Consider the following 25,640-nt stretch of genomic DNA (forward strand, 5'->3'; position numbering starts at 1 on the left):
GAGTGAGGAGCCTTTTCTTCTGGCCGAAGATGCCTTAGCCGATATAGGGGAAACCTATAAAGCTAACTGTGATATTCTTCACTAGTTTCGGTTGATATTTGCCAATGTGAAATCCCGGAACAGGAGCTGATCCAATACCTTGAATGGTTCTCCCGCAATGGCCTCAACTTGGTAGTAGGATACCGCCTACAATGGGAGGCAACATATACGATACGGCTCATGAAAGCTTGCATAAAGGTTTGACTTTAAGTTCCTACACATATCTGCTTTGAATCTAGATTATAACGCTACATTCAGATTATAGACCTGTATCCCGCTGAGCTAGGAACCGATGCGTCATCCAACATTCGGCACCGTAACTTCTGGTGCCATATCATATCAATTACAGCCTGTGTGGATTTAGGAAGAGCAGCTGCTGACACTGCTCACCAAGTAAGTCCATTTTCTGTCTGCATAAATAATAGAATGGAAATCTAAAATTAAAAATGCGAAGACAATACATTACACTAGTGCAAGGTCACAAATAAACAACTGTCGAGAATACATTGAGGGCCATACTCAGGGGTTATCTAAAGAACAATTGGATAAGTTATCTGAGGCACTGCCCTCGCTCGCCGTGTTAGACTTCGAATGTGCTATTCGTTTACAGCAAGTAGCAAATATCTGCGCGATCCTGGAGGATTGCGGTACAAATTTAGACCCGATGCAAATTTGTGTTCTTGCGGATCTGGTAATTTCTTCGAAACTAACAGATCCCGTCATATATGAAGCTTTTCGAGTAAGTTAAATAGCCCGTACTATGAGATCCACACTGATAGGATATATACGCAGCGAATTACGGACACGGCTCTTTCGTCGAAAAGTCCATGTGATGTTTTACAACAATTGCGTTGGCTCCGCTGTCTCTACCGGCTTGCTCTTCAATGTGAAGAGAATTGTGTCAAATTTATTGCCGATAGAGCAAAGAAGTTAATAGACATGGCAACGCTTCTTGCACCTGAACTACCCCATACCACGGTAGCAGCGCTCAGAGGAGAAATGCAATGGTTACCAATTGACATGTATAATGAATCGCTGTTATATTTCAAGGACATGAAGAACCAGCTGAGCCAAGAATGGTATAGCGAGGCAATCAAGCTAACCAAGTGCATAGAACATAACGGTTGGGATACAGACTCCCTCTCTACAAAGATGAGCGAAGCATACGGGACTTTGAACTTGGCAAACTGATGGTCTTTTGTGATCAAACTACCTAGCTTTGTAAGATTAAATAAGCTTGATAGGAATGTTAAGCTTAATATATTATGTAGGAAAGGGTTTGTGAGAATGCTGTGCTTCTTTCTGTAGTTCTAACTATAATTGATCTCATCCATAAGGAAAGAAATCATGAGGATGGATTTGTGCACTTATTTACAGAGACTATGGAGTTAACTAAAGAAAAGGGGTTCCCTAAAAAAACGAAGGAAGAGAGGTATTATTGAATGCCTCGCAAGATCTTAATAAAAATCATTTAGTAATAAATGCCGGCCAAGAAATTGAATGGAATGTCAAACTAATGACCCTGGTATCATAGAAGAGAGGAAAGAGGTGGAAGTAAATCCCCGATAGCAAATGAAACTTGCTCGATCAAAAGAGGAAGACTCCATCCAGACCATATTATGCCGACCAACCGCCCACACACAAACTAACACAAAGAAAATAACTGGCTATGCCAAAAGTAAGGTAAGAACAGAGCAAATGAATTTGAGAAGTCGGAATAAAGAAAGGCTATAATTAGAAAAAAAGAGACAGCTGTGAAAAAGGGGGAGAGGCCAAGGTGTCATGACAGGAAAAGAAATATATTTTAAATATGAGAAGCAGTCGAGCCGCTATCCTTCTCCATCGGCATCGAGAGAGTTAGTTCGATATCCCTTCTCTTTTCGCGCTTGGCCTAGATTAGGGGTTGAAGGTATTCGACGAGCGACTCGAGCTTGCTTAGGAGCTAGAGGTGATAAGTCTTTATTTCTGCAAGTGGAGGGTGTGTTTCCGTTGGAATGGGAATCCTTTTTCGTTCCGTTAAGTTGTGTTTTTTTCATCCTGTCGCCTAAGGAGCGGACAGTAAGATCGAGCTCTCGCTCGAGTTCACTGGCTCCCTGGAGGCTGAATTTATCTGGTGAGATGTTTAGCTTTTTGCGATACGCTCGTAGGGTCCGGCAGACTTGTTCAGTGGACATGTTAAGACTTCCAAATTCACTGGGTGAATTGCTGTTGGGTGACGAGTTCCAGTTGGGTCTGCTGGAGGTGCGAGTGCGAACTTCAAGCATAGATGGCCGCCGTACGCTCCCGCTGGCTCGGAGGCTGCCACTGCTTGTTTTGTTGGTTATAGTCCTGGACAGCTGCCGAGGACTGGGGGGTGAGGGAGACCGGTTGCCCTGATTCCTGCTATCTGAGTATGGTGTGGTGGGTGATCGACGAGGAGGAGGGAGTGGCGGTGTAGATACTGTTGATACGCCATTGATGCCGCTCTTAAAGCCTCCCCCTAACACATGTCTAGAGGTCTTTTTGCGGATACGGGGAGGAGAGTCACGAACGGGAGTTGGAGTCGATAAGATACTATCAGGCTTTTGGAATCCAGCCAATTCGGTTTTAGAGAGTATACGACGAAGTGGAGGTTTGGCAGCGGTAAGCTCTTTCGTTGGAGTCTCCTCTTCAGGATGAGCAACGAGATGTGGGCTTTCCTGCAAGTATTGTTGTTGGGTAGAGAGATTCCACACCATGATTACTCCGTCCAGGCCAGTGCTAATGAGTGTTCTCTTGATAACACCAGGTGGGTTTGGCTCGTTGGTTTCGAGAAGTACAACATCACTGACTCCTTCAGTGTGGCCAAATTCTCGAGTCAGGAGTGTATCCTTCTCCGAATCGTACACCCTTATAGATTTATCGGTTGTTGATACACCAATCAGTAGTCTTGGGCCATATTCTGGATAATCCCTCTCGAGAATAAGTGAGCTCATGACTGCGGTATCACCGCTTTCCGGGTCAACAACGCGGAAAGAATGAACCTGGCGGCTAGACGGTATATGGTATCTCTGGATAAGCCTATCTATCGTGGATAAGATAAGCGTATCTGGATCACCAGGAGGGGTTATCATCGAGACGGGCGATGCCTTCAGCGTGATAACTTTTGAGAGAAGAAAGGCAACAGTAGAGACACCGTCGTCATCTCGAGTCATTCGTTCGCGAATAATAACTGTCCTGTCTGCCGAGGAAGAGAGCAACCTTTTACCGTCTTTGGTGAATAGTAACTGCCCAACGGCGCCGACATGCTCATCCATCGTTTGTATTACATCGATTGAGTAATCGGTGCTTCTGAACAATTGAACCATCCTGTCACGCCCACAGCTTGCAATCAAAATTGTATTAGGATCCGAGTAGATCGCGATATCCGTTACTTCAGCTCCATGCGCTCTGACTTCATTTTGACACTGCCATGTTTCCCCGTTGATTGTCCTAGGATTCAGGATAAGTCGACTTTGAACGCATAAAAGTAGAGAGACGCTTACCTTATTACACCATATCTATCCCCGGAAACAAACATTTTAATACCGCCTGTGGCCCGTAAAACTTTTAATTCGTTTGCGTCCTCGTCCTCATCCGAGATTTGCTCCAGGTCGACTTTATATGTATCACAGCAGGTTCCCTTCACATTCCAGAATCTGACAGTTCCGCCACACGACCAGGTGAAAAATTCCGCGGATTTGGGGTTGGGTGTCTCAACAGTGCTGATGCCTAACACAGAATCCCGATGTGCGGATACGGAGACATCCGCCACACTCTCAATGTTGTCCTTACTCAACGGGTCAAGGGGACATATGTGTAGGGTTCGGCATGAGTCAACTGTTATCATATGAGTATTAATTATGCCCATGGAAACGATTGCAGCCTTTTTTGGTGCAGAGCATGGTTGGGTATCGATATTTGCTGAAGTTGGTGAGAGCATAGGAGATGATCTTATTTCATCTATTGAGCATTTTTCTAGCTGCCTGCCACGACCACCAAACCAAATGAAGCCAGAGCTACAATCTACGGCAACAGATGAAACACCAATATCAAATCTCTTGACGTATTGAAGTTTTTGCTGGCCATTGGAGTCATCCAGAAAACAGACAACCCCCGAGTCAGAGCATATAATTGCTTCGTCATCGGAAATGCTGGAGACACACGTAAATGTGCTATGGTGTAGATTGCCTAGTAGACAATTCCTCCCGGACAAGGCTATTGGCAGTGGACTGCTAGATATACTGGAGGAGTCCGCGCTGGGCCGCTGCTTTGACGGGGAAGATGGCCTACCGACATCTCCGAGCCTCCAAACTTTGACGTGCCTTATCCCAACTCTGAGTGTATCATTAGCATAGATCTAACCTAGTAGAAATCAGTTAAATAGCATACGTAATTAAGTTATTTCCCATCCAACACATATCTCGAACAAAAGACGTGCATTTGTTCGTCGAATGAAGCTTCGCGGAGCCATTTCTAAGATTTATTTGCCAGATATAGAGGAATCCGTCATTAATATCGCCTAAGCTTGCTAGAAACTGCGAATTAGGACTGAACGCGAGACTTCGAACGCCGAAGGTGTGTTCTGTGATTATCGAGAGGGGAACATCTGCAGGAGAGTCCTTGGCTGTAGAAAACAAGAGGATACGTGGGTTATAGCCAGTCTGTGCGATATCGCAGTTGTTAGTATATCCATAATCAGTGGTAGCGTACAATGGGTGAAACGCACCTCTCCAGCTGCCAGAAACCTGCCGTTAGGGCTTAGAGAGACACTGGTGACTGCCTTTATTCTTTCCCGCGACGTCCACGATCTTGACCCATTGCTCTCTGTCCAGTCCGCTGTACTAGGAGAGTTGGTAAATAACGGTGAACTGGACGGCGTAGATGCCCGTAGCAAGTTCTGTGGTGGCCTGAGTCGTGATTCTGGTGTAGTTGGCGGACCTGGGGGATTATAGAAGGAGAGTACCGGGTTGATACCGGTCGCTGTTGGCCGTGCTCGAAAGAACCGCTGAGAGACAGTCAAGTCCTCATCCAATTCGGCGAGAACCGCAGCGGAGCCTGCGCACAACGCAAAAGAACGGGAGGGTTCATGGTACGAGAAACCATTCGGGTTTGATGTTGTTGTGCCAATAACGGTTTGGAGGGAAAGTGTGGTGAGATAACTCGCTGATTTGTAGGGAGTTCTCGAATTCGAAGCTGGCTTGAAAATGGGAGAATTTGCGGGTGTTATCTTCAATGAGTGGGCTGCTGATGATGGTTTGCTCTTGAAACCGAGAGAATTGCTGGTGTCGCTACCGCTGCTGGTGTTAGAACCTGAGCTGCTGTAATTTGCCATCTCCCCCTGCTCCAGACACAAAGCTCTCTGTCCGGTCTAGACTTGCTATCATTTCAGGTCGGGGCTGCATTGGGGGCTTTCCCGGCGAACGAGGCGGCCGTGGCCTGCGGATAAACGCGTTATATCTGCGAACACTTGGTGTGGGAGGCTGATTCGTGTGTATTTAAGACCAAAAGTAAGAGCAAAAGATGTCGAGGAAGATGTGCAGCTGCGCCTAAAAATTAAGCGGCAGCAGGGGTTTCTTCTCCTGTGATGGGGCAACTGTGGTTGGAGGGCGAACTCGGATGTCAGCTTGGTGCAATATAAACAAAGGCATTCACTGCAACACGGAAAACTCCCTGCAAAAGAAAATATATATTAGCACTCGAGGACGGATATCACCAGACGCCTCGACAGTCGCCTACTCTACTGCTGCAAGAGCCAGATAACGGCCCTAATTAACCATATTTGCCGTTTGTTCGTCGATATGACCAGGAGTAAATCAGCTTGGCTGTAGCTTGACTTGGCTTGCGGGGAGTGTAGGAATGCGTTATGTTAGCTACGGGCAACTGTAAACGATTCAATTGATTTAGAACCGCCTCGACACCGGCCAATCGGCCATCTATGTTATTAATATTTATGTTATCGAGTATCAAAACGTCCGCAACATCGAGCAATTTGTTGTTTCTGTCAGCTTTTTTGTATTCAAGCTTTGTTGTAGACTTCCTAATCGGGGTAGGGATGGATTATGTAATGATTATATAATTATCCGAACATATGGATTATAGATAATCCGTACTTAGTCAGCGACCCAACGGCTCGTTCCTATATTTGTACGGAAAGAGAGAGAGACACTGATGAAGGTGAAGGCAGCATAGAACAAGCCGTTAATGAATGCTGCTACTAGCAGGTTCCTGTGGAAATGCTATCAGCTGATTAAACTGGTACTTTCAATATCAAGTTGATAGGAATTTGTGCCCTGTTTCGGGTGGCAACACCAATATTGATTGAAGGTAGAACGGCGCCAGTCGATTTCAGAAGGACTGAAACAGTGATGTTGAACCGGACTAACCGCCTCATACTGGGTACTATATAAGAGCAGGCCACGATGAAACAGTGAATTGGGTATGGCTTGACATATCATCTTGCCAACGCGACCGCGACGCGAAAGGACAAGATTATCGACCTAGGTGTGATGCCTTTACCGCTACCCGCAGTGCTATTTCTTATACGGACCGTTGGGAGTGCGACCCTGGGTCTCCTGTACGGGTTTCGTCGGGTGGTCGGAAGTGCGGGATGGGTAGAGCATGTTCCGTTTTGGGGGATGATTATGCAGATGAGATATGTGGCCAGCCACAATTCTCTAGTACCGGAGGTTTTGACCAGTGTGATGTACTGCGGCCTTAGCTTGTGGGTGATTCGCGGGTGTGAGAGGAGATTGGACATATTAGTCTGATGAAGGGAAAATTGTATACTTAGTATACATTTTTTCCATGGAGCGTTTGTTGTCTTCTTGTTCCTTCAGCGGGGGATTGTTGATGCAGGAAACATGTGTCTCCGGGCACGTTTTACGTGTGTATCTGGATTCCTGGCGACTATACGGGCCATATTTTCCTATTCTTGTATCTTCCGGGGTTTCTGGGCTAACTGAAGACCAGAAGAGTACTATCGAACCTAGACACAGTGCAACCATTTAGTCAGCTCGTAATATTGGGAATTTCACAGTTTGTTTATTACCACTAAAAGGAAAGCCGATTTTATCAGAAGAATCCCCGCGTCCATCGAGTCTCTGATACAAAGATTTGACTTGTTGTTGGCTTTGGGTTGCGCCAAGCCGGTGGCTTAGTTAATCCGATAACTGCTTAAAGTCTAACTCAATCTTATTCCAGGCAGAGATAAACATCTCAAGAACTCATCCCCCTTTATACTACGTTAGTTTTGATAATGTTATAACCATACAGGAAAAATGACGTTTATGGACGATTCGATGATAGGCCGCTGGCTGTCAGACCTGCCGATGGACGATCTAACTCGTAAATCAACATCGAAGCCAGAGCTACGTCGTTTTATCCACCACGAAAAGCCAATCCGCTATCTACATAATCTCGGTGGAGGCGCCGAAGGTGTAGTTTATCATGTTGAGATTGAAGGTAACAACTACGCTCTTAAAGTAGTAAGTACCATATATTCCTCCTTTCTCTTATTTTTAGTAACATTACCAAAGTTCAAACAATGGACCTACCAAGGGCCCAAGTCGCTCCGCCTGAGGGAGAGAGAAACCCACTACGTGAGTCCTATAGCAAATGAAGCAAGGGCATTCGCTAGGTTAGATAGTATTGGTAAAAACGGTACCTGGGCCGTTAAATGCCATGGCTGGATAAAACTTTCCGGTGACCAACGACCCAAGTTTCTACAAGATTATACTCCATGGGCGATTGTTAAGGACTATATCCCCCATCCTGTGGCTCTTACAGATGTTCCGGAAATACGACGCAAGATGAAGATTGCTCGCAAAGCACTGCTATTCCCAGAGGATGCTCAGCCTAGGAACTATCGCGGTTCCTTTCTTGTTGACCTTGGTCGTGTCCGCACATACCCTTATCCGCGGAGACTATGGTCAAATTCTAAGCGTATGGAGTATTTCAAGTGGTTCGATAAAGATACTAGCGAATGGGAGGAGTCTGTGCGAGATGGTTCTGTTATTGACGGCTGGGTAAATGAACAACTCAAAGAGGGCATTTTAGGAGGAATAGCCTTTGCAGAAGAGTGTGGGGATCATTTAAGAGCTAAAGAATTACGCATACAAGCCGCAAAAGTGAGTTGCCACTTATTTGTTTCTTTAATAGAGGGGAAAAAGCTAACTTCTTAAAGTTTCAAGGAGTTCATGAGCAGGAACCGAACACTAAAGAGAGTGAGACTATCAAACCAGATAAAGAAAAGGTCGACAAATCATCGAAAATAACAGAGACAAAGAGTAAATAGATTCATAAGTGGTTTAACGCTTTCGATTCGGGCCAGGAGCCGGTGGGAGACCCATGCTTTCATCACTTTCATCATCCTCATCCTCCTCATCCTCATCCTCATCCTCATCGTCTTCATCTTCATCAGGTGTTGCCGATGCCCACTGAGCCCTTCCCTGTTCTAGTCGTGCATAATACCAGCCGTTTAGCCTGTCACTCCAAATCAAGGTCCTATCACGCATAAGGCCTCGAGAGTTATTTGTTGTGCGATACTGCCATTGTGCCTCCTGTGGTAGCCAATTTATAGCAGCGATTTCTTCCCTAGTAGGGGGTGCAGAAGAAAGCTGACTGGAAGGTGACGAGCTGGAAGGCAGTTGTTGGCGCGGCGGCGTTACTATACCACGAGATGCATGTCTAGGAGATATAGTCTTAGCGGATTCTGGAAGATTGTTTGTAGTCATTCCTGTTGTGGTGTGATGATAGGTTCCATTGCGAAGCACCCATGTGTCGAGAGCTGGATAGTCAGGCCCAATGGTGATATCACATCCGGGGGCACCTGCCATCATATGAATCCACCATAAAGCAAGCTTTATAGTCAACCGCCCCCCTCCTGAATTACCCCAGGGAATCCTTTTCATTTCAATAGGCCTGTATTCACCCCCTGTCCCATCATCTTTGTATGATTGGCTGCTCTGGACTTGGTTGCTGCTGCTTGCGGCTGGCTCGCTCGCTTCACTCATGGATAGAGACGCCAAGCTGGCAGTGACAGATGTCCGGCGAGGACGTCCTGATGGCCGGTCGATTGACATAGCACTGGATGCCGAAGTAACGGATGTGTTGCGTAGATGGGCTTGCCGTGGGGGGGACCGAGTGGCAGGGGGTTGGGGAACAGGGGAACTAGAGGGCACAACGGGAGGACTATCCTGTCTAGTAGCCTGGGAAGATTGAGCAACGACATTGCGAGGAGACCTTTTATTAGCGATTCCAGATGGAATCGCTGCCCTCGAGATACGCAAAACCACAAGTTCTTCTTGGGTAATCAAATACCCGTACCTAGTGTTCCAGTTTTCCCCACAGTACCTAATAAGTTGAGCATAAGGCCAGTAGTAATGGGCCGTAGTCTTATCTGTGCCGGAGCGCCATTTTGTTGATAGCTTTGTATCCCCTGGACAACGGTTTAGATATGCTGATGAGCCCTGGCCCCTTTGGGCTCCTGCCCAGTCAGGGAAGGCTGCTAACTCATCTGCAGGTAGATCGTTTATAGATCCCCTTGCTCGGCCCCCGCGCGTCATATAAATTGGGAAATTCTGATGATTTGGGTAACACCGCTGCCAGGCTATGCTCAGGCTTTCGCTGACGGGGGCCACGACCGATCGCGTCAGTAGGTGGTCAAGGGAATCCTCGTCGTATATCTCACGCTCAATATCCCGTATAGGAGGAAAGATTTCAGGTAACTGTCCATTGAACTGGGCGCGCAAAATGCCACCATAACATGACATTAGAGTTTCATAGGTAAAATCTTCCCAGTCAATGATGACGATATCCTCGTTAGACTCGGCTTTCGTTGGTAGGCCTTCAAGCGAGCGGGAGTTGTTCACGCGTGGGTTGGGCTGGGTAAGGTACTCAAGAAGTGTAGTGGCCATGGCTGTGGTTGTTTGGAGTTCAGATAAGGCAGAAATGTAGTAAATTTGTAGGATTGGTAACAGAGTATGTTTGAATTCTTGTTTTTGTTGTCTTGAGATATCTTTCCCTAGAGGGGGATTTGAGAGGGTATTTATAACTTGTGCTATGCTGCCTAGAGGAGTTGACAGCAAGCACTGGAAGTGCATCGAAGGAATTTGGACAATGTGGCCTAGCATGCATTGCGCGAGAGCATGGATCAAGTCAATAGGAGGGGTTGTTCGCCAGGCAGCAACCACCCCATGGACAAGAGGCAGGGACAAACACCAATCATTTCCATAAGCGCCCATCCATATGAGACTGCACCTAAGCCTCACCTGCCGGGCACATGAGGCTCGAATAGACCCAGTATGGAAAATGACTGGACAGGATCTTCCAATAGTCTAGCGCTAGGGAGACAAGGGGATCTCGGAGTGATATTCATGCCCGGTCCATTGTCCATTATGTTGGCTTCGCCCCCAAAAAGCCGGCGGTTAGGCCGATATTCATGCTGTGCAAGCCCAGCATGATCCTCACTTGCAGATTGTTCTCGCCCAAGGCGTACCGTTGATGCTGTCTTGGGTATCTATTCTCGTTGCTGTGCCTCCTCAGCCGAGTTGTCATTCTAGACTCTGGCTTGCCGCCTGTGTGGGTATAATTGTCTCCATAGCTATGCAGCTCGGCCAGAAACCGATTCATAAATGTTATGCTTCGTAAACTTGGAGGTAAACAGAGATTTCTAGAATTCTACAGAAGTTGCTTCTGTTTTTTTTATGCATCGAAGGGCAAACGAGGCCTCGCTGGCTGTCGGTATAGTTAACTAATTTCCGACGCCGTGGAAGAAGCGGGAAGAAAACCTCTTGAATTTCATCGCGACAACACTTTGATGCTGTCACTCTGCCGCCCAAGGGAAACCTACCTGAAGCAGTCCTTTTTTTAGGCTGTAGAGAGGTTATGCGAACCGCTGAGGCTCTCAACCCCCTTGATCACTTTTGCTGGCGGCTAAGTAGGCGACAGGCTGATTGGCCAACACATAAACTAGCACTAAGGAACCAGGAATAATCGTGACTCCATGGTCGTCCCGCCCAACAAAAAAGCAGTTAATACTCCATATGGGCGACAAACTGAAACGCTTGACTTTGCCGATTGGGCTTGAGGAAACCCTGAAATTCGAGAATATTCCAGGCAGCTTTTAATTCACCCAGTGCAAATAACGGTGCATTGTGTATCGAAGCCGAGATTTGTACCCTCGATATGGATCACCACCCTGTCCATACACTTGAATGAAGTATCAATAAAGAACTGCAAGGCTTTTCTGTCAGTATTATCATGGATGACGTTGCTCAGGACCAGGATTCAGGACTCTGCGGAGGCAGTTAAACTGTGGTTGTGGGTTCACTTGCAACGCGCCCCGTACTCCGCCCGGGAATTTGCTAGCATAAAGGCCAAAAAAGCGACTTTTGTCTTCCGGGTGCCCTCGTAAGCCTGTATTCTCCATCTTTGCCAAGTTCAGGCCGTGTCGTGAAGAACTAATATTTGGCTTGACAACGAAAAAAAGAAAAAAGATTTGATATTCAAATGCTGACAAAACTGACTAATTAAGTTTCGGCTCAAGCGCCGGCTATTTGGCAGAGCGCGGATCCTTTCCGCCGCACCGATAGCGATTTTATACGGCCAGAAGATGGAGAAAGACAGCGTTCAAGCCGGGGAAGTTAGAGAATTGGAGACGAGATGGGGATCCGGTGGCGGTTTTCGCTCATCTATAAAGCCATCGACCCCGGGCAACTTCTGAGCCGGCATCACGCTCAGCCAAATGCGTGAAGAATGCTGGAAATGGAGTCTAGAGATGTATCCAAGCCTGTGGGCGTCCACAGCGATCAATCTTCTGGCGCAGAGCAGGATGCCCCCATAGTGAGTCTGCATTTTTCTTTACCCCCTGGGAAACAAACGCCAAAGGTGCGGATGTTGACTCGTCGAAATCTAGAATTGGTCATGGCTTCGCAAGCATCTTATCCTGCTGCAGTGCGGCTTCCATGCTGCCGGTCCCGGATTCACCAGTGCTCTCCCCATCCCCGGGATCCACGAGATGACAGAGCAGTTTAATGTTGCTCCCCAGACGGCAACCTATCTCATCGGCGTCCATGTCCTCTTTCTGGGCGTGGCTCCTTTTCTCTGGAACCCGATCATGTCCTCGTATGGACGACGACCAGTACTTGTGGCAAGCATGTTGCTCTCCTGCATTGCGGCGTTGGGCGGCGGCTTCGCAAAGACATACGGCACCCTGATGACGGCGAGAGTGTTCCAGTCCATCGGCATATCATCTGGGTTTGTCGTTCCCGGAGTCATCGTCGTGGAACTCTTCACCGCCGAGGAACGGGGGAGCAAGAACGGGATCTGGACGCAGATGGTGGCTATAGGAGCTCCTTTGGGCGGAGTAATCGGTGGCCCCGTCGTTCACTATCTCGGCTGGCAGTGGACTCAGTGGATTATTGCTATCATAAATGGCGTCCAGCTGCTAGGCTTTATTCTCACCTGTCCGGAGACATCGTACCGACATCGACAGCACTCCGGACTCGGCATGTACCATCCTTCAGAGCTGATGCGCCTCCCAAGGTTCCTGCCCGGCCAACTGAGCGTCCGGTCTCTCCTTGAGCCAATCTTCTTCTTGCAGTCTCCGCATCTGGTCCTCATTGCTCTGGCATACGGCGTCACCTTTGCAATCACATCTCCCGGCATTTCCGTCATTCTACCGCTAGCATTGGAGGAATTCTACGGCTTCGGCGCGATCGCCCAGGGCCTCTTCTTCCTCGGACCCTTGGTGGGCGTGCTGCTGGGCGAGCGGTTAGGCGGCCCGGGCAGCGACTGGGCCATGAACCGGGAACGTCGCCGGGCTGCCGCCGCCAATGACCGAGAGCGCCTGGAATCTCGTCTATACGTCGGCCTACCCGGCTACGTGATTGTGGTCGTGGGCGTGGTCATCTTTGGCGTGACCCTGCAAAACCGCACCCACTGGATCGCACCTTGTCTTGGGTTTGCGATTTCTAATTTTGGGCTGCAGCTGGTTACCACGCCCCTCAAGACTTACTGCGTCGACTGCTATCCATCCAAGGCGCCCTCAGTTCTGCAGCTGATCAACGTCATCCGCCAGACCGTCTCCTTTACCGTCCCCTTCTGGAGCCCCAACCTGAACGAAGCTGTCGGATATGGACTAGGCTTTGGCATCGAGGCAATTATCCTGGTTGTATTTTACCTGTGTAGCCTGCTCGTCCTTTGGAAGGGCCCCGTTTGGAGACAGGCGGTGCAGGTAAGGGGGCTGGCTGCCGTATAGATGCTCAAGATAACCCAATTAGACACTACACAGAGCGATAGCTATTATGCAATTCAAAAATTTTTGGACACTGTCCACATTACTCTTATATATCATTTGATATATTCCTGCATTCTCTCTGGTCTTACAGCTACATAGTATGTTCCAGCGTGTTAACGGAGCATAGCCCGATCAGGGATTCTGTTCCTGGGGTTTCGGGCTTGAGCCGATGGAGTTTCGGCTATTTTTATTACTGGCCAATTGATAACTTGACTAAACAACCAACAACCTACTGTGAGGTTCGTGGCTTGCAGACATGGACAGGAAATGCGGAGGCGCCGTCGTATATACCTTCACCGAATAATATATTAAAATGGCCGTCTGCTTCTTCTGGCCGCTGCAAGTCATGGCATCTTCACCGTTGTCGGCAGCCAGGAGAAGTGATGTAGACAGCCAGGCCCATACATGGCAGAGTGGACCAGAGGCTAGATGAGTCCGGCGTACAGAGGTATATGTATAAATACCGGTGAGTTCTCCCTGACCATTCATTTGATTCTTTTCCAGCCTCACTAATTTTTTGTTTGCAGATCATTATATATATATATATATTGTCAAAACCATCTGTTTCATGGCCTGAAAAGGAGAGCCCCCTTAGTTATCGTTATTGGCTTGCCGGACAGCTTCCAGCATGGGATCCGGGTACACTTTTGGCATTGCCCTCTTTGCGGCTATAGGGACATTTCTCTTCGTATGTTCTCATATGTTCTGCACGGCAAGAACTGCAGCTAATTGAGTATCCAAAGGGGTTCGACACCGGTATTGCTACGACGAGTAAGATACGATCTATGGCTTGATTCTCAGCAAGACGGGAAGCTGACTGTCATCTAGCAATTGCACACAATAGCTGGAGAAGCTATATGAATAACCCATCCAATGGACTGACAGGCGCTGTAAGCTTGGAAAATGAACTTCATCTCCCTGATCAAGACTCAGTAACTGATAAAAATCGGCTAGGTTGTTGCTGTTTATATTGCTGGGGAAGCCGTTGGAGCTCTTACGCAGACCTTCATCGGGGACAGGCTTGGTCGTATCCGGTTCATGCAGTTCATGTGTGTGATGGTGACCATTGGGACTGTCATCCAGACGGCTTCCATCAACATTGGGATGTTTCTTGCTGGCCGTGCGTTGGCTGGCTATGCTGTCGGGTAAGCTCGTCATTTCTACCTGCGGTTCGTTCACAGCTTGGACCTGTAACTAGTTATATACTGACATACGAAACAATCTAGCGGTCTGATTGGTACTGTTCCAATATATCTCAGTGAAATATCAGCACCGCACCAACGGGGGCTCATCGGTGGTATATCCGGTTGTGGTATCTCCCTTGGAACAATGATGTCTAACTGGGTAGGTTTCGCATGTGGATATGCACCTTATGGCCCCCTGCAATGGCGTCTCCCTCTCGGTATCCAGATACCTTGGGGGATAATCATGTACATCGGCCTTGCTACCTTCATGCCAAACTCGCCCCGTCAATTCATCCGAATCGGCAAGGTGGATGAAGCTCGCGTTGAGTTCCTCAGAACGCGCCGTGACTATGATCCGCATGATGCCCTAAAAGAATTTATGGCAATGAAGGCACAGATTGAGTATGAGATGAAGAGAGAAGTCACTTCCATTCGGGAGATCTTCAGGCTCTTCAAACATCGTGCTCTTGTATCTATTGCCGTTCAGACGATGACCAGTCTCACTGGTGTTAATGTTATACAGTACTATCAAAGTAAGCTCTTTATCTTTTTCTCCCAAAGGCCATGTTACTAACAACGAGGCCTAGCGATTTTGTATAAATCTCTAGGAATTGGTCCCCAGACTATATTAGCCCTAGCTGCTGTCTACGGCACGGTTGCGTTCATCTCAAATTCTATCACTACTCTGTTCCTTACTGATCAATGGGGCCGTCGAAAGTGAGTGGCAGTCTGCAAATCGAAATGATTCAGGCGTGCTAATAATTCACTTCTTAGAATGATTCTCTCCGGCCTAGCTGGCATTATATTGATAGAGATATACGCAGCAGTCATGCAGCGGGAATTTCAACACACTGACAACAAAGTTGGAAAGGGGTTTGCCATTCTTGGAATATACCTGTTTGTCGTCAATTACTGTGAGTACTCAGTTCGTATATCCATGGTTGATTCGATGCTTATTAAACTCGAATAGATGGCATGCTTAACAGTACCACATGGCTATATGGCGCTGAGGTGCTGCCAATATCGCTTCGCAGCAAAGTCATGGGCCTTGCTTCTGCATCTCACTTCATAGTCAATGTTGCCGGTACGTCATCTCACACCCTACATACTCCTACTTCGTTTCTTATAACCATGCTATAGTCACTGAGGCCGGGCCTAGTGCCTTTGCAAACATAAAGGAGAACTATTACTATGTTTTCGTTACATGTACTTCCTTCTTCCTAGTTATTGCATACTTTTATTTCCCGTAAGTTACTTGCCTTCCCACATTATATAGGCTCTTCCGTCTTAACAGACAAATAGGGAGACAAAACAGAAGACTCTCGAGCAAATAGCTGCATCGTTTGGTGATATGGTCGTGGGTGTTTCGGACGGCGGTATTGTTGCTGAAGGGGACGTTATTGCAAGGAATCCGGGTGCTAGGAATGTAGAGGTGCACTCAGCAGCATAGACGACGGTTCAAGAATTGATATTTACTTCGAATACGACGTAATTGGGATCTTGCTGTGTATAGCATGGCCAATCCCATGTGCTTAAACTGGACGCAGACTTGCAGCAAAATCGTCAGGGGTTGTTCAGGGTATTAAATTCACACTGTTAAAGGTGCTAATAAATGTTAAGGCAACTAGATACTCTTGCTCTCTTATATCATTCCTCTCGTTAAATTGATACTTCTAGCACTGGAGGCAGCATAACAGCTCGTCGGGTCATTCGAGCTGGGTCAACAATATCGTCAAGGTTAATATCTTTAATTAATACTGACAACCAACAACGTTGTTGTCTAGCAAGAAATATAAGATAATAGATAGTATTTGGTAGTTTTGATATTCACCTCTCTAACTGGCCCTTCAAATAGTAAATGACGTGCAGATGCGGGGTATTTATTAATATATAACTAAATAATACATCAGGCGTTTTTCCATGAAAAGGTCAACATCTTTGCATGTTCGAAGAATCAAAGTCAAGCTGCTACTTTACAGAAATAAGAGAGCCCCATTCATATAGTTAGCCTCTTGATCTGTCCCTTGTCCGGCTATCGATATACAACCAACAGGCTGGTATACCATCATCCAAAGTGAAGCCGGAACACAATGTCCTCTGAAGAATCACGCTCAAATGAAACGGCAGAAGCTCGCGCTGCCTTTACAGCCTCTCTAAAGTCAGTCGGAACCAATCTAGATGCAGACATGCGCACTCGAGCAGGAACTCTGCATGATAACGCAGCCATCATAGAGAAGCAGCAGGAAGATCTGAAGCAAACGACCCAAGAAGTATCCAAGCAAAGCAAAGAGCTGGAGAAGCTGCTAGATCAAGGACAAAATGGTCTAAAGGAAGTTGGTGATTTGCAGAATTTTGCTGAAGTGATGGAGAGGGATTTGTTGGTCCTTGAAGAGACTTTGAGATTGGCAGAAGAGGAGGACCGGAGGGAGGGAAGAGTCGAAAAGCCGGCACAGGGGTGGTTGAAGAAGTGGTTTTAGGGACATACCCACGGTGTGAGGATGGTGTTGATGCGGTTGAGTACTCGATGATTTGATATGAATATGGTTATTAGATTGGAACCCTGGTGGATGACCTATTGCATTGGGTTTATCGATTGTTGATATGATAATGCAAGATGGCTCAATAGACACCCAACTGGCATGTAAACAGGACTGCAAGGTTAGGGAAGCTCGAGAGCTAAGTTTCATAAATTGTTTCATTATATGGATCCAAAATTTATAAACAAGTAGATGGAGCTCTTCCAAATGGTAATAACCCAAAAATAGGCATCCCTCTTAAGATCCGTAATCTTCAACAAATTCTTCCCATATATGTTTTATGCTCTTCTTTCGCTTACCGGCTCTGGACCGGCGCTCCTTATGGCTGTCCCATTCACTCCATTCATTCCATTGTCCCAAACTCACTAGATGCCTCATAGTAGGTCGCCCATGCGGACAGTTCCACGGCTTGTCGATGGTACCCATGTGTTTGACTACACTCTCCATCTGTCGATGAGTAAGGTTCTTTCCGATCATGATACTCGATCGGCAGGCTCTCATGGCAAACATCTTTCTCACTTTGCTCGGTCGAGGAACAAGATGGTCTGAGAAGGGAGATGAGATGCCTGGAGGCTCGATATCAGCTCCCTCAGCATCACTATTGAACTCGTTCATTGACCGTTTCCCATGATGGTTCTGTGATTGCTGTGGCGCTTCAGACAGCAGGACAATCAACTCTTCCAAGTCACGAGTATTGAACACGACTTCTTTGCTTAGTGGTAGACTTATAAGTTTACATCGTCGACCGATGGGTTCGTCACCGCTTGTATCTATTTCAACAATGAACCCGTTCTTTTCTAATGCGGCGAGATTCTCGATGATGACCTCCTCTTCCACCGCGGTAAGGTCAAGTGTTTTTGGCTGAACAAGTCTTTGGTTTTGCACGGTAGTCTCAGCCTGGAGTCGTTCAAAGTTATACTTCTCATCAGAGGCATGTTGGTCGATGATGAATAGCTCATCTTGCTCCGCTGACGGCCCTGCGAGAGACGAGTTATCACCTCTACTAGCGCCCGGCCTTATTGCAAGGATGAAGCCAAGGTTAAATTGCCCGATGATACGCATTTTCGAAAAGTCAGCTTTTGAGACTGCAAGAGACAACTTCGTTTCGGGCGCAATCTGCTGGTCACCATCCTCAACCTCATCAACACTGCTGGTTATACGCTCGCCATGCAAAGATTGTATTCTCTCTCGGAGAGCTTTCAACTGAGACTCAATTTTCGCAATCGAAGTGTCTACTGTGCATATAAGTTCGTGCGTGGAATCTTTCTTGCGAGGTTTCCGAACTAGTCTCTCTGCTCGCTCGATACTCTGCTCTGATGGAACAGCCGAAGCCTCCTCTGCGGCTCTTATTAGCTCATTGACCTTTGCATCTTCTCGGGACTTTCTTTCTTCATCGTCAACATAGCTTTCATCGGAGTCCGAGGCTGGAGAATCAATGTCTCCAGGCATGGTCTGTCGGTCTTGCTGAAGGGATTCCACCTGATGGCGTTCTTCCTGATTTTCGCCGGCATTTCTCTCGTCATCCATTTCCTCGTGTTCTCCATTATCTTCCATAGCCTCTTCTTCTTCTTCTTCTTCTTCCTGTTCGCTTCTGAAGTTGGCTACACTTTCCCGCTCCTTGTTCTCCTCGTCTTCAATAAGATCATCATCCAGCTCATCTTGTTCCTGTTGAGTTCCCGGGGCGGCAAAAGACTGGAAGCTTCGGCCGATCTTACCCTTCCTGACAGTTATAGCTCTTGTCTTTGATGCTGGCGAGTGCATATGCAATCCAGGATAACTCTCCAATTTTCGTTTCACAGGTTCCCTGCCGATAGTCGATTGATAAGTCTTGTTCCCTATAGTAATAGTTGCTACATCCACAGGTGTCCTGTTCATTCGCATTCGATCAAAGGCATTCTGGACTATCCCGGGCTTGCAAGTCGGTGTGCCTAAGGAGGGGCTCCTTGAAACATGGTGTTCTTGTGCTGACTGTGGTTGAGATGAGCTTCTATCACCTTCTGTTTCATTGGTATTAGATGGGATATTATACGCCCCGCTAGATTCAGGAATAACGGGATCATGTTCAACCGCAAGGGGCTGAGCTGCCTGATCATCATTTCCAGACGTTTGGATCGTTTCCTTCATCGATGATTGAGGCGTTTGAGTGGGTTCTACATCGTTATGTTCCACGGCATCACTCTCCCCCAGTTCTTGGCTATAAGGTGCAATACCAGTAGGCTCCTCTGGATTATCCTGTGTTGCATCTGTTGAGGGTGGAGGAGTCTTTTGTCTTGGTGGTCTTATCTCGCTCTTCTTGCTAAATGCAAGCTGAGAAACAGGAACGGTTTGGTCTTCTTGCTCGAATAGCTCAGTAAGGGATGCCTTTAGACATTCGATCAGGGCACCGGCATCGTGTAGCATGATTGTTCGCTTATCTGGCGAAACATTAACATCGTACGCGGCCGTATCCATCTCAAAGTTTGCGAAAATAAACGGTGACTGAGATAAATTAAACGATTTGTAGACCTCGTTGAAGGCCTTTGCAATCTGGGGTAATCCACATGGTCGAGAATTTACGAAGAACATTTGGCGATCGGGTGTTTGTCTTCCTTCTCCGAAAACCGGTTTAGATATGTGGCCATGCACGAATATCTTGTTGGAAGCTTTGCTCGAAAACCGTTTGGCTGCCGGACTCGGCTCGAACTCCAGGTCCAAGTCAAGCGGCATTAGCGCAAGGAGGGTCTTCGCGCCATAGACATTTGATATATTCTCTCTTGTCGTAGGGTTCGATTTCGTAGTGAAGACCACCACACTCTTCCCTTTTGGCATCTGATTCTTGACGTTAAATCGAACACCTGTACTTATACACGCATACGCATGTAGCAGCGCAAGTACCTTTCCATATTCCCTTTTTACGTTTTTCTCCAGTTCACGCCGCCGAACCGGTAGTGATTTGAAAAGATTTTCAACAGAGACAGTAGTCCCTTTCTGGCCAGCAACCACCTGCGTGCTCTTGAGCTTTCCAGAGAATTCAAAATCCAGCTTCGAAGCTCTGGGAGCCTGTTCTGCCTCCGCAGTGATAACTTTTAGATTTGAAACGGCACATAGTGAAGAGAGGGCTTCACCACGAAAACCGAACGTTTGGAGCTCGGTGAGATCGGCGAAGGTTGATAACTTGGAAGTGTAATGTTTCAATGCTATAAACCACATTAACCAAACTGGCCTGCCTGAAAGAGAGTGTGGTATTTACCCAGGGACTCATAGTTGTTGGGGGAGATGCCATGGCCGTTATCCTGAATTTCTATCAAATCTAGGCCGTTGTTTTTGAACCGCACATCTAAAACAAAAGCACAAGTCAGCCATGGCCACTCCTTCAGAGTATCAAAATATATATATTAATATACCGATAGAAGTTGCTCCAGCATCAAGGCTATTCTCGACCAGTTCTTTCACCACAGAACAGAGGTCAACAATGACTTGGCCAGACTGGATTTGGTGGACCTACAGAGAGATGTTAGAAGGCTGAAAAAAGACAGAAACACAGCATATCATCTTACCGATCGAGCCTCTATAGGCTTAATTGTTGCCATGTTCATGTCATGGCGGCGAGTTGAAGTCCTGAAGGTGTTCCATCGTCGCCTGAATTACGAATTATTTTCTTATTGATGGTTTTTTGCGCGTCGCGTAGAAAATTAACCTTTGTTCAACCCTGACGTCATCGCCTTCTACGTGTTTTAACGATGCAATTTTAAGGAGCTTTGAAGAATGATTAATGAAAGGTGAAAGATATATTCTTCTTATTCAATACAGTAACATGGAGTACATAAACGGGGGGAAGCTCTTAGCGAATGACATGACGGATGATAGGGTATGTAGATAATTGAACTCAAAAATTAACACGGCGATAAGAATTATAGGGGAAGCATGAAAGGAGTTCATAGGTTGAAACGGTCTGGGAGGAGAACAGGTGCCACCAGAGTCCATAGATATATGGTATAGCACACCCAGGAGCTGACAATCTTCACCCAGCTGGCCCAGTATGTTCGGCCGACAGGCGCGAGGTTGTCCTGAGCTTCCACCTCGAAGTTTTGTGTTAACAAAGTGGCAACCCACATTGTTGCCAACAGGAAGATAAAGTGGAACAGGGAGTAGGTGTATTGTGTTGAGTTACGCTCGTCATCCTTCGAGTTGTTGTCATCGTCTGACTCGTCATCGTCATCATCTAAAGCACTGGCAGGTAAACTGCCGCTGTTAACGGCGGCACGAAGGGCTTCGGCGCGCATTTCACGACGGGTGAGTCCTGGCTGTTGGACTACCAGGCCGTGCTCTGCCTCATCCTGGCTGAGACTTGAATAATTGTTTTGCGCAGCACTGGACCCCATTGCGAAGCCTTGGGTGGCGGCACGGGTTGTAGTGTAGGCAATTGTCAACATAGTGACTACGGCACCTAGGACAATAGATGCATTTCTCGTACCGTTGGCGCGTAGTAGAGGATTGCAATTTTTATCATCCGGTTCCATGGACACGGCAGACATGGTTAGGTAAGTGCAGTAGACGGTGACCATAGCCGCCTGGGCTAACCCGGCACGAGGATTAGATTCCTGTACCGCTGGCTGTACAGAAATGAGAGAAACAATGATGAAGGCGAGGAGGTTAATCTAACAATATTAGTATACTATCGCGTAAAAACGATAGGGGACAAAAGACGTTTCAGGGCTTACGGTGATTGCAGCCTTGTTCATGGCACACTTATGGCCAGTGAAGAAGATGTACATGAGGATGGTCATGGCAATGGAGGCAAGATACATTCCGAGCGTAGAGCCAATTAACAAACCCTTCCACATCCGGGATCCATTTTCTTCAATCTTTTGCAGGCAAAGCTCGGCCCAGTTGTGTGCAAGATCGACCAAGAGGACGAGACCGAGTAGGAGGAAGAGCATAGCTCCGACAAAGGCAATGTAGTTGCCCCATACGATGAAGAAGCTTTCCGGGATAAAGAACGATAAGACGATGAACGCTAGCCAGACGATAACTTTTGGGCCCCAGAATCCGTTTTGTAGCTTTGCTCGTTCATCTTTCGTAGACCGGACTCCAAGGAGAAGCACAGCAAGTATGATATGGAAGAGGCCGAGGGCGAAGTTGATTCGGTGGACGGCTACCCAACCATGGCACTTTTTGCCGTCGCACGTTATAGGAAGGAAGTCGAACGTAAGATGTTCTAGTTGATTGAGTGCCCATCGTGTGAGCATGACCCAGGATAGGATGGAGTTTATTAATAGTATGAAGGCGTATGCGATTCGGGTTGCCATGCTGAACAGACAAAATCAGTTATCTTGGTAGCCTTGGAAAAGAGAATAAAACGAGACATCGCGGCATACCTGCTTTGGAACTTCCCGCATGCACTGCATATCGCAGAGCAGGTCGCAGCACCGCAACATGATGCGCCAAACGTCACTAACTGTGTACCGGTTAGTCGCTGATCAACGGGATGGCGGACAGAGATACGCACCGTTCCGATACTTGGGACTGCCATCAAAGGCAGGGATAGAAGCGCGCCCATACTGACAGGTTGTGAGGATGCGCTCTGGAGAAACTGGCAGGTTAAAATGTGGTGGGCTGAGATGATCCGTTGAAGCGTCAACCTCGAAGAAACGAAAGTTGACGCTCTGAAGTTGCCTCTTCGGGCTAAGCAACACGTGATCTGGTGATGCTTGGCACCTCTACGTCACTGCTTATGTAAAATACTTACGTAACGTCTATGATTATATAATATCCTATCTTACCTAATCATGCCGACGCTTAGAGCAAAAAGAAGCGACTTCGGCATTTCTTGTAAAAAGTGACTTTTGTTTGCTTCTCATTTTCTCTCTCTCTTTTGGCACATTAAACCAGCCTGAGGACATATCGCGGTGGTTATTCACGTCTGGCCGCTCCATGTTGCTGTGCTGGTCTTCCACAGTTTCACACCAGCGTACGTACTCAGCTACTATCTTTAGTACATCACAAGAGGATACCAGATGATGCACGGTGGGTTGGGGGCTAGGTATATGATCCAAGCGGATATATGCTCCCCCTACCGCCCCCCCTTTTTTTCCCCCTTCATTTTATTCCTTTTAAGACTTTAATGTCCTTTTGCTTTTGTGCTAATATTTCTTCCCCTTACCAGCTCATCCTATGCCATAGGGCCTATGGTCACGGCAGCGCTTCGCCAGGCTTCGACGGTGGTTCTGCGCCTACCATGGCAGTTCCAATTCCGTATATAACACCAACCGCTTTCCGGTTCATGACTGTGGTTGCAGCAACCCTTGTCGCACTGGCAAGCGGAACTAACGTGGGTTGATCGATATTATTATATAGAAACAGCTTGCAGGAGCTTGTCTGTTTCTTGGAACCTTGGCGGCTAACCTGGGCAGTATGTCTATTCCGCATGGGCGCCGCAATTCGCAGATCGGCTGAAACTCACCTCGACTGATGGGAATATGATTGTAAGTACGAAGCTGTCGTCTCTTTTTCTACGTATCTACCTTGATTGCCGTCCTCGCTAATAATATCATTCGTAGGGTGCTGCGGGAAATGTAGGTTTATACGCAGTTGGTATCCCTATCGGATACATGGTGGACACCAGAGGCACCAGACCAGCTACTCTAATTGGAGCAATCGCTTTATTCTGTGGCTATTTTCCAATCCACCTAGGCAAGTTCACCAACAACGCACTATGGGATATCGTGACATGCTCTGACGTTATATCTTAGCCTATGCTGCTGGTGCTGGCTCACTGAACGTGGTGTTCCTATGTTTCTTCTCCTTCCTTTCGGGCGTGGGAAGTTGTGCTGCCTTCGCAGCGGCTATCAAGACAGGTATAATAAAATCCAACTACCATAAGCGATCCGCGCTATACTCACACGCTCGACAGCCGCGAGCAACTTTCCAGACCACCGGGGCTCTGCGACTGCATTCCCCCTCGCAGCCTTTGGCCTTAGTGCCTTTGGCTTCTCGGCAATATCAGCCATGGCGTTCAAGGATGATACCTCTGAGTTTCTTTTACTACTTGCCGTGTGTCCTTCCTCCATGATATTGGCCTGCGCGTATTTTCTACAAATACTGCCTCCTCCACCGTCTTACTTTGCTGTTTCGAATGGTGAATATCCCGAGTCAAACTTGTTGCAAAGAACTAAACCGGCTGAAAATATCCAAGTGGCTTCTGAGACCGATTCGAACCGTGCAATTGCGTCTTCCTCCTGTGCGCAAGTTACTGCCATGTTACCCAGTGAAACCCATACCAGACCTATTCCTCCTGATGCCGAGGCAGATGAAACGTCGTCTCTGATGAGTAGAGCCAGATCGTTAAGTGATAGCGGCAGCTTTTCCCAGAATGATTATGCGAAACCCAAGGTTGGTGACCCTGCGAGCACCGATATCCGTGGAATGCGGCTCCTTCCCACGCCGGAGTTTTGGCAGTTATTTCTGCTGCTTGGTATCTCCACGGGCATTGGGCTGATGACTATTAAGTAAGTGCACTTCTATATGTTATTTCACTTTATACTGGATAAACTAACACTCTCCTTAGCAATATTGGTAACGATGTGAGAAACCCTTTTTTATTAGTTATGTAAGATCTCTCAGTCCCCATTTGTTTACCTTAAAATTTAGGTCATGGCATTATGGCGACACGTTGATCCCAACGTCGATTCGCATTTCCTTCGAGAGAGACAAGCTTTACATGTCTCGGTATTCTCCGTGATAAGTTTCACTGGGCGCCTTCTAAGCGGTACGTAACCCTCGCCATATTATACTCCACTGAAGAAGAGGCTCAACACATCCTTTTACCAGGAATCGGATCGGATTTCGTTGTGAAACGCCTCCACATGTCACGATTCTGGTGCCTTTTCGTCGCCAGCATCCTATTCTGTATATCTCAATTCGGCGGCTCCAAGATCTCCGACCCCCACTACCTTCCGTTCGTTTCGTCCATGACAGGTCTAGCATACGGTATGCTATTTGGGGTTTATCCCGCCATAGTGTCTCATACATTCGGCATATCAGGTTTTTCTCAAAACTGGGGTGTCATGACCCTCGCCGCCGCCATTTTCGGCCATATATTCAATTATATGTATGGTGCTATATATGACAGTCACTCGAAAGTATTACCGGATGGCAAACGGCAATGCGATATGGGTCTAGAGTGCTACTCAACGGCCTATTTAGTGGCATTCTACGCGTCTATTTTCTGTGCAGTATTAACATTAATAGGTGTTTACCTTGATAGGCGAGGGCGGCATCCGAGTAGGCCTGCTGACGACGACGAGACTCCGGAATCAGATGCATAGGTTTATCCAGCCGTCTTACGCTGTGCTGATTATTATCTCAGAATTAGCGACATCATTTATACTAACGAAATTGCATTACCCTGTCTGGTTTTCTTCTTTTCTCCCAAACTCACACGCTTCCCATGTCTCTCTTACTTAACCTTGCCTTCTAATGTAATTTTGTTTGACCACGCTTGTTTCACATATATATTCTGTCATCGCTTTAATACAGGAGCCAATATGCCAAATTATACCGGTCAGGCTTCAACTAATTTGATTGTTTTCTTCTGACAAAAAC

At 47.1% G+C, this 25,640-nt stretch overlaps 10 protein-coding genes across 10 annotated transcripts; 6 read left to right on the top strand and 4 right to left on the bottom strand.

Moving 5' to 3' along the window:
• Positions 1 to 219: 219 nt before the first annotated feature.
• On the top strand, positions 220 to 1,230 carry MCYG_04267 (uncharacterized protein; the record flags this gene model as incomplete). Its single annotated transcript, XM_002846484.1, has 4 exons — positions 220 to 237; positions 298 to 432; positions 494 to 778; positions 832 to 1,230. 4 exons carry the CDS (start codon positions 220 to 222, stop codon positions 1,228 to 1,230), a joined length of 837 nt encoding a protein of 278 aa, XP_002846530.1.
• A 638-nt stretch (positions 1,231 to 1,868) lies between these two features.
• Positions 1,869 to 5,371, bottom strand: MCYG_04268 (WD repeat protein; the record flags this gene model as incomplete). The annotated part of the gene is made up of 4 exons (XM_002846485.1): positions 1,869 to 3,489; positions 3,543 to 4,373; positions 4,429 to 4,700; positions 4,766 to 5,371. The coding sequence occupies 4 exons, from the start codon at positions 5,369 to 5,371 to the stop codon at positions 1,869 to 1,871; spliced, it is 3,330 nt and encodes a 1,109-aa protein (XP_002846531.1).
• A 1,945-nt stretch (positions 5,372 to 7,316) lies between these two features.
• Positions 7,317 to 8,312, top strand: MCYG_04269 (conserved hypothetical protein; the record flags this gene model as incomplete). The annotated part of the gene is made up of 3 exons (XM_002846486.1): positions 7,317 to 7,523; positions 7,575 to 8,165; positions 8,229 to 8,312. 3 exons carry the CDS (start codon positions 7,317 to 7,319, stop codon positions 8,310 to 8,312), a joined length of 882 nt encoding a protein of 293 aa, XP_002846532.1.
• A 33-nt stretch (positions 8,313 to 8,345) lies between these two features.
• MCYG_04270 (conserved hypothetical protein) lies at positions 8,346 to 10,280 on the bottom strand (the record flags this gene model as incomplete). Its single annotated transcript, XM_002846487.1, has 1 exon — positions 8,346 to 10,280. The coding sequence occupies one exon, from the start codon at positions 10,278 to 10,280 to the stop codon at positions 8,346 to 8,348; it is 1,935 nt and encodes a 644-aa protein (XP_002846533.1).
• A 1,513-nt stretch (positions 10,281 to 11,793) lies between these two features.
• Positions 11,794 to 13,541, top strand: MCYG_04271 (conserved hypothetical protein; the record flags this gene model as incomplete). Its single annotated transcript, XM_002846488.1, has 3 exons — positions 11,794 to 11,880; positions 11,954 to 13,273; positions 13,464 to 13,541. 3 exons carry the CDS (start codon positions 11,794 to 11,796, stop codon positions 13,539 to 13,541), a joined length of 1,485 nt encoding a protein of 494 aa, XP_002846534.1.
• Positions 13,542 to 13,964: 423 nt separating this feature from the next.
• On the top strand, positions 13,965 to 15,970 carry MCYG_04272 (solute carrier family 2; the record flags this gene model as incomplete). The annotated part of the gene is made up of 10 exons (XM_002846489.1): positions 13,965 to 14,024; positions 14,080 to 14,107; positions 14,165 to 14,226; positions 14,291 to 14,481; positions 14,563 to 15,053; positions 15,108 to 15,237; positions 15,295 to 15,434; positions 15,491 to 15,604; positions 15,661 to 15,766; positions 15,823 to 15,970. 10 exons carry the CDS (start codon positions 13,965 to 13,967, stop codon positions 15,968 to 15,970), a joined length of 1,470 nt encoding a protein of 489 aa, XP_002846535.1.
• Positions 15,971 to 16,610: 640 nt separating this feature from the next.
• MCYG_04273 (conserved hypothetical protein) lies at positions 16,611 to 17,120 on the top strand (the record flags this gene model as incomplete). The annotated part of the gene is made up of 2 exons (XM_002846490.1): positions 16,611 to 16,975; positions 17,072 to 17,120. 2 exons carry the CDS (start codon positions 16,611 to 16,613, stop codon positions 17,118 to 17,120), a joined length of 414 nt encoding a protein of 137 aa, XP_002846536.1.
• A 174-nt stretch (positions 17,121 to 17,294) lies between these two features.
• On the bottom strand, positions 17,295 to 20,626 carry MCYG_04274 (DNA mismatch repair protein pms1; the record flags this gene model as incomplete). The annotated part of the gene is made up of 3 exons (XM_002846491.1): positions 17,295 to 20,263; positions 20,498 to 20,537; positions 20,594 to 20,626. The coding sequence occupies 3 exons, from the start codon at positions 20,624 to 20,626 to the stop codon at positions 17,295 to 17,297; spliced, it is 3,042 nt and encodes a 1,013-aa protein (XP_002846537.1).
• Positions 20,627 to 20,971: 345 nt separating this feature from the next.
• Positions 20,972 to 22,863, bottom strand: MCYG_04275 (membrane protein TMS1; the record flags this gene model as incomplete). The annotated part of the gene is made up of 5 exons (XM_002846492.1): positions 20,972 to 21,694; positions 21,758 to 22,346; positions 22,415 to 22,490; positions 22,546 to 22,652; positions 22,820 to 22,863. The coding sequence occupies 5 exons, from the start codon at positions 22,861 to 22,863 to the stop codon at positions 20,972 to 20,974; spliced, it is 1,539 nt and encodes a 512-aa protein (XP_002846538.1).
• Positions 22,864 to 23,053: 190 nt separating this feature from the next.
• On the top strand, positions 23,054 to 25,363 carry MCYG_04276 (conserved hypothetical protein; the record flags this gene model as incomplete). The annotated part of the gene is made up of 9 exons (XM_002846493.1): positions 23,054 to 23,079; positions 23,220 to 23,367; positions 23,450 to 23,521; positions 23,597 to 23,729; positions 23,789 to 23,893; positions 23,950 to 24,544; positions 24,604 to 24,619; positions 24,687 to 24,804; positions 25,056 to 25,363. The coding sequence occupies 9 exons, from the start codon at positions 23,054 to 23,056 to the stop codon at positions 25,361 to 25,363; spliced, it is 1,521 nt and encodes a 506-aa protein (XP_002846539.1).
• Between the last annotated feature and the right edge of the window lie 277 nt (positions 25,364 to 25,640).

This window comes from Microsporum canis, genomic scaffold (genome assembly GCF_000151145.1).
Source record: "Microsporum canis CBS 113480 supercont1.4 genomic scaffold, whole genome shotgun sequence".
Classification (NCBI taxonomy): domain Eukaryota; kingdom Fungi; phylum Ascomycota; class Eurotiomycetes; order Onygenales; family Arthrodermataceae; genus Microsporum; species Microsporum canis.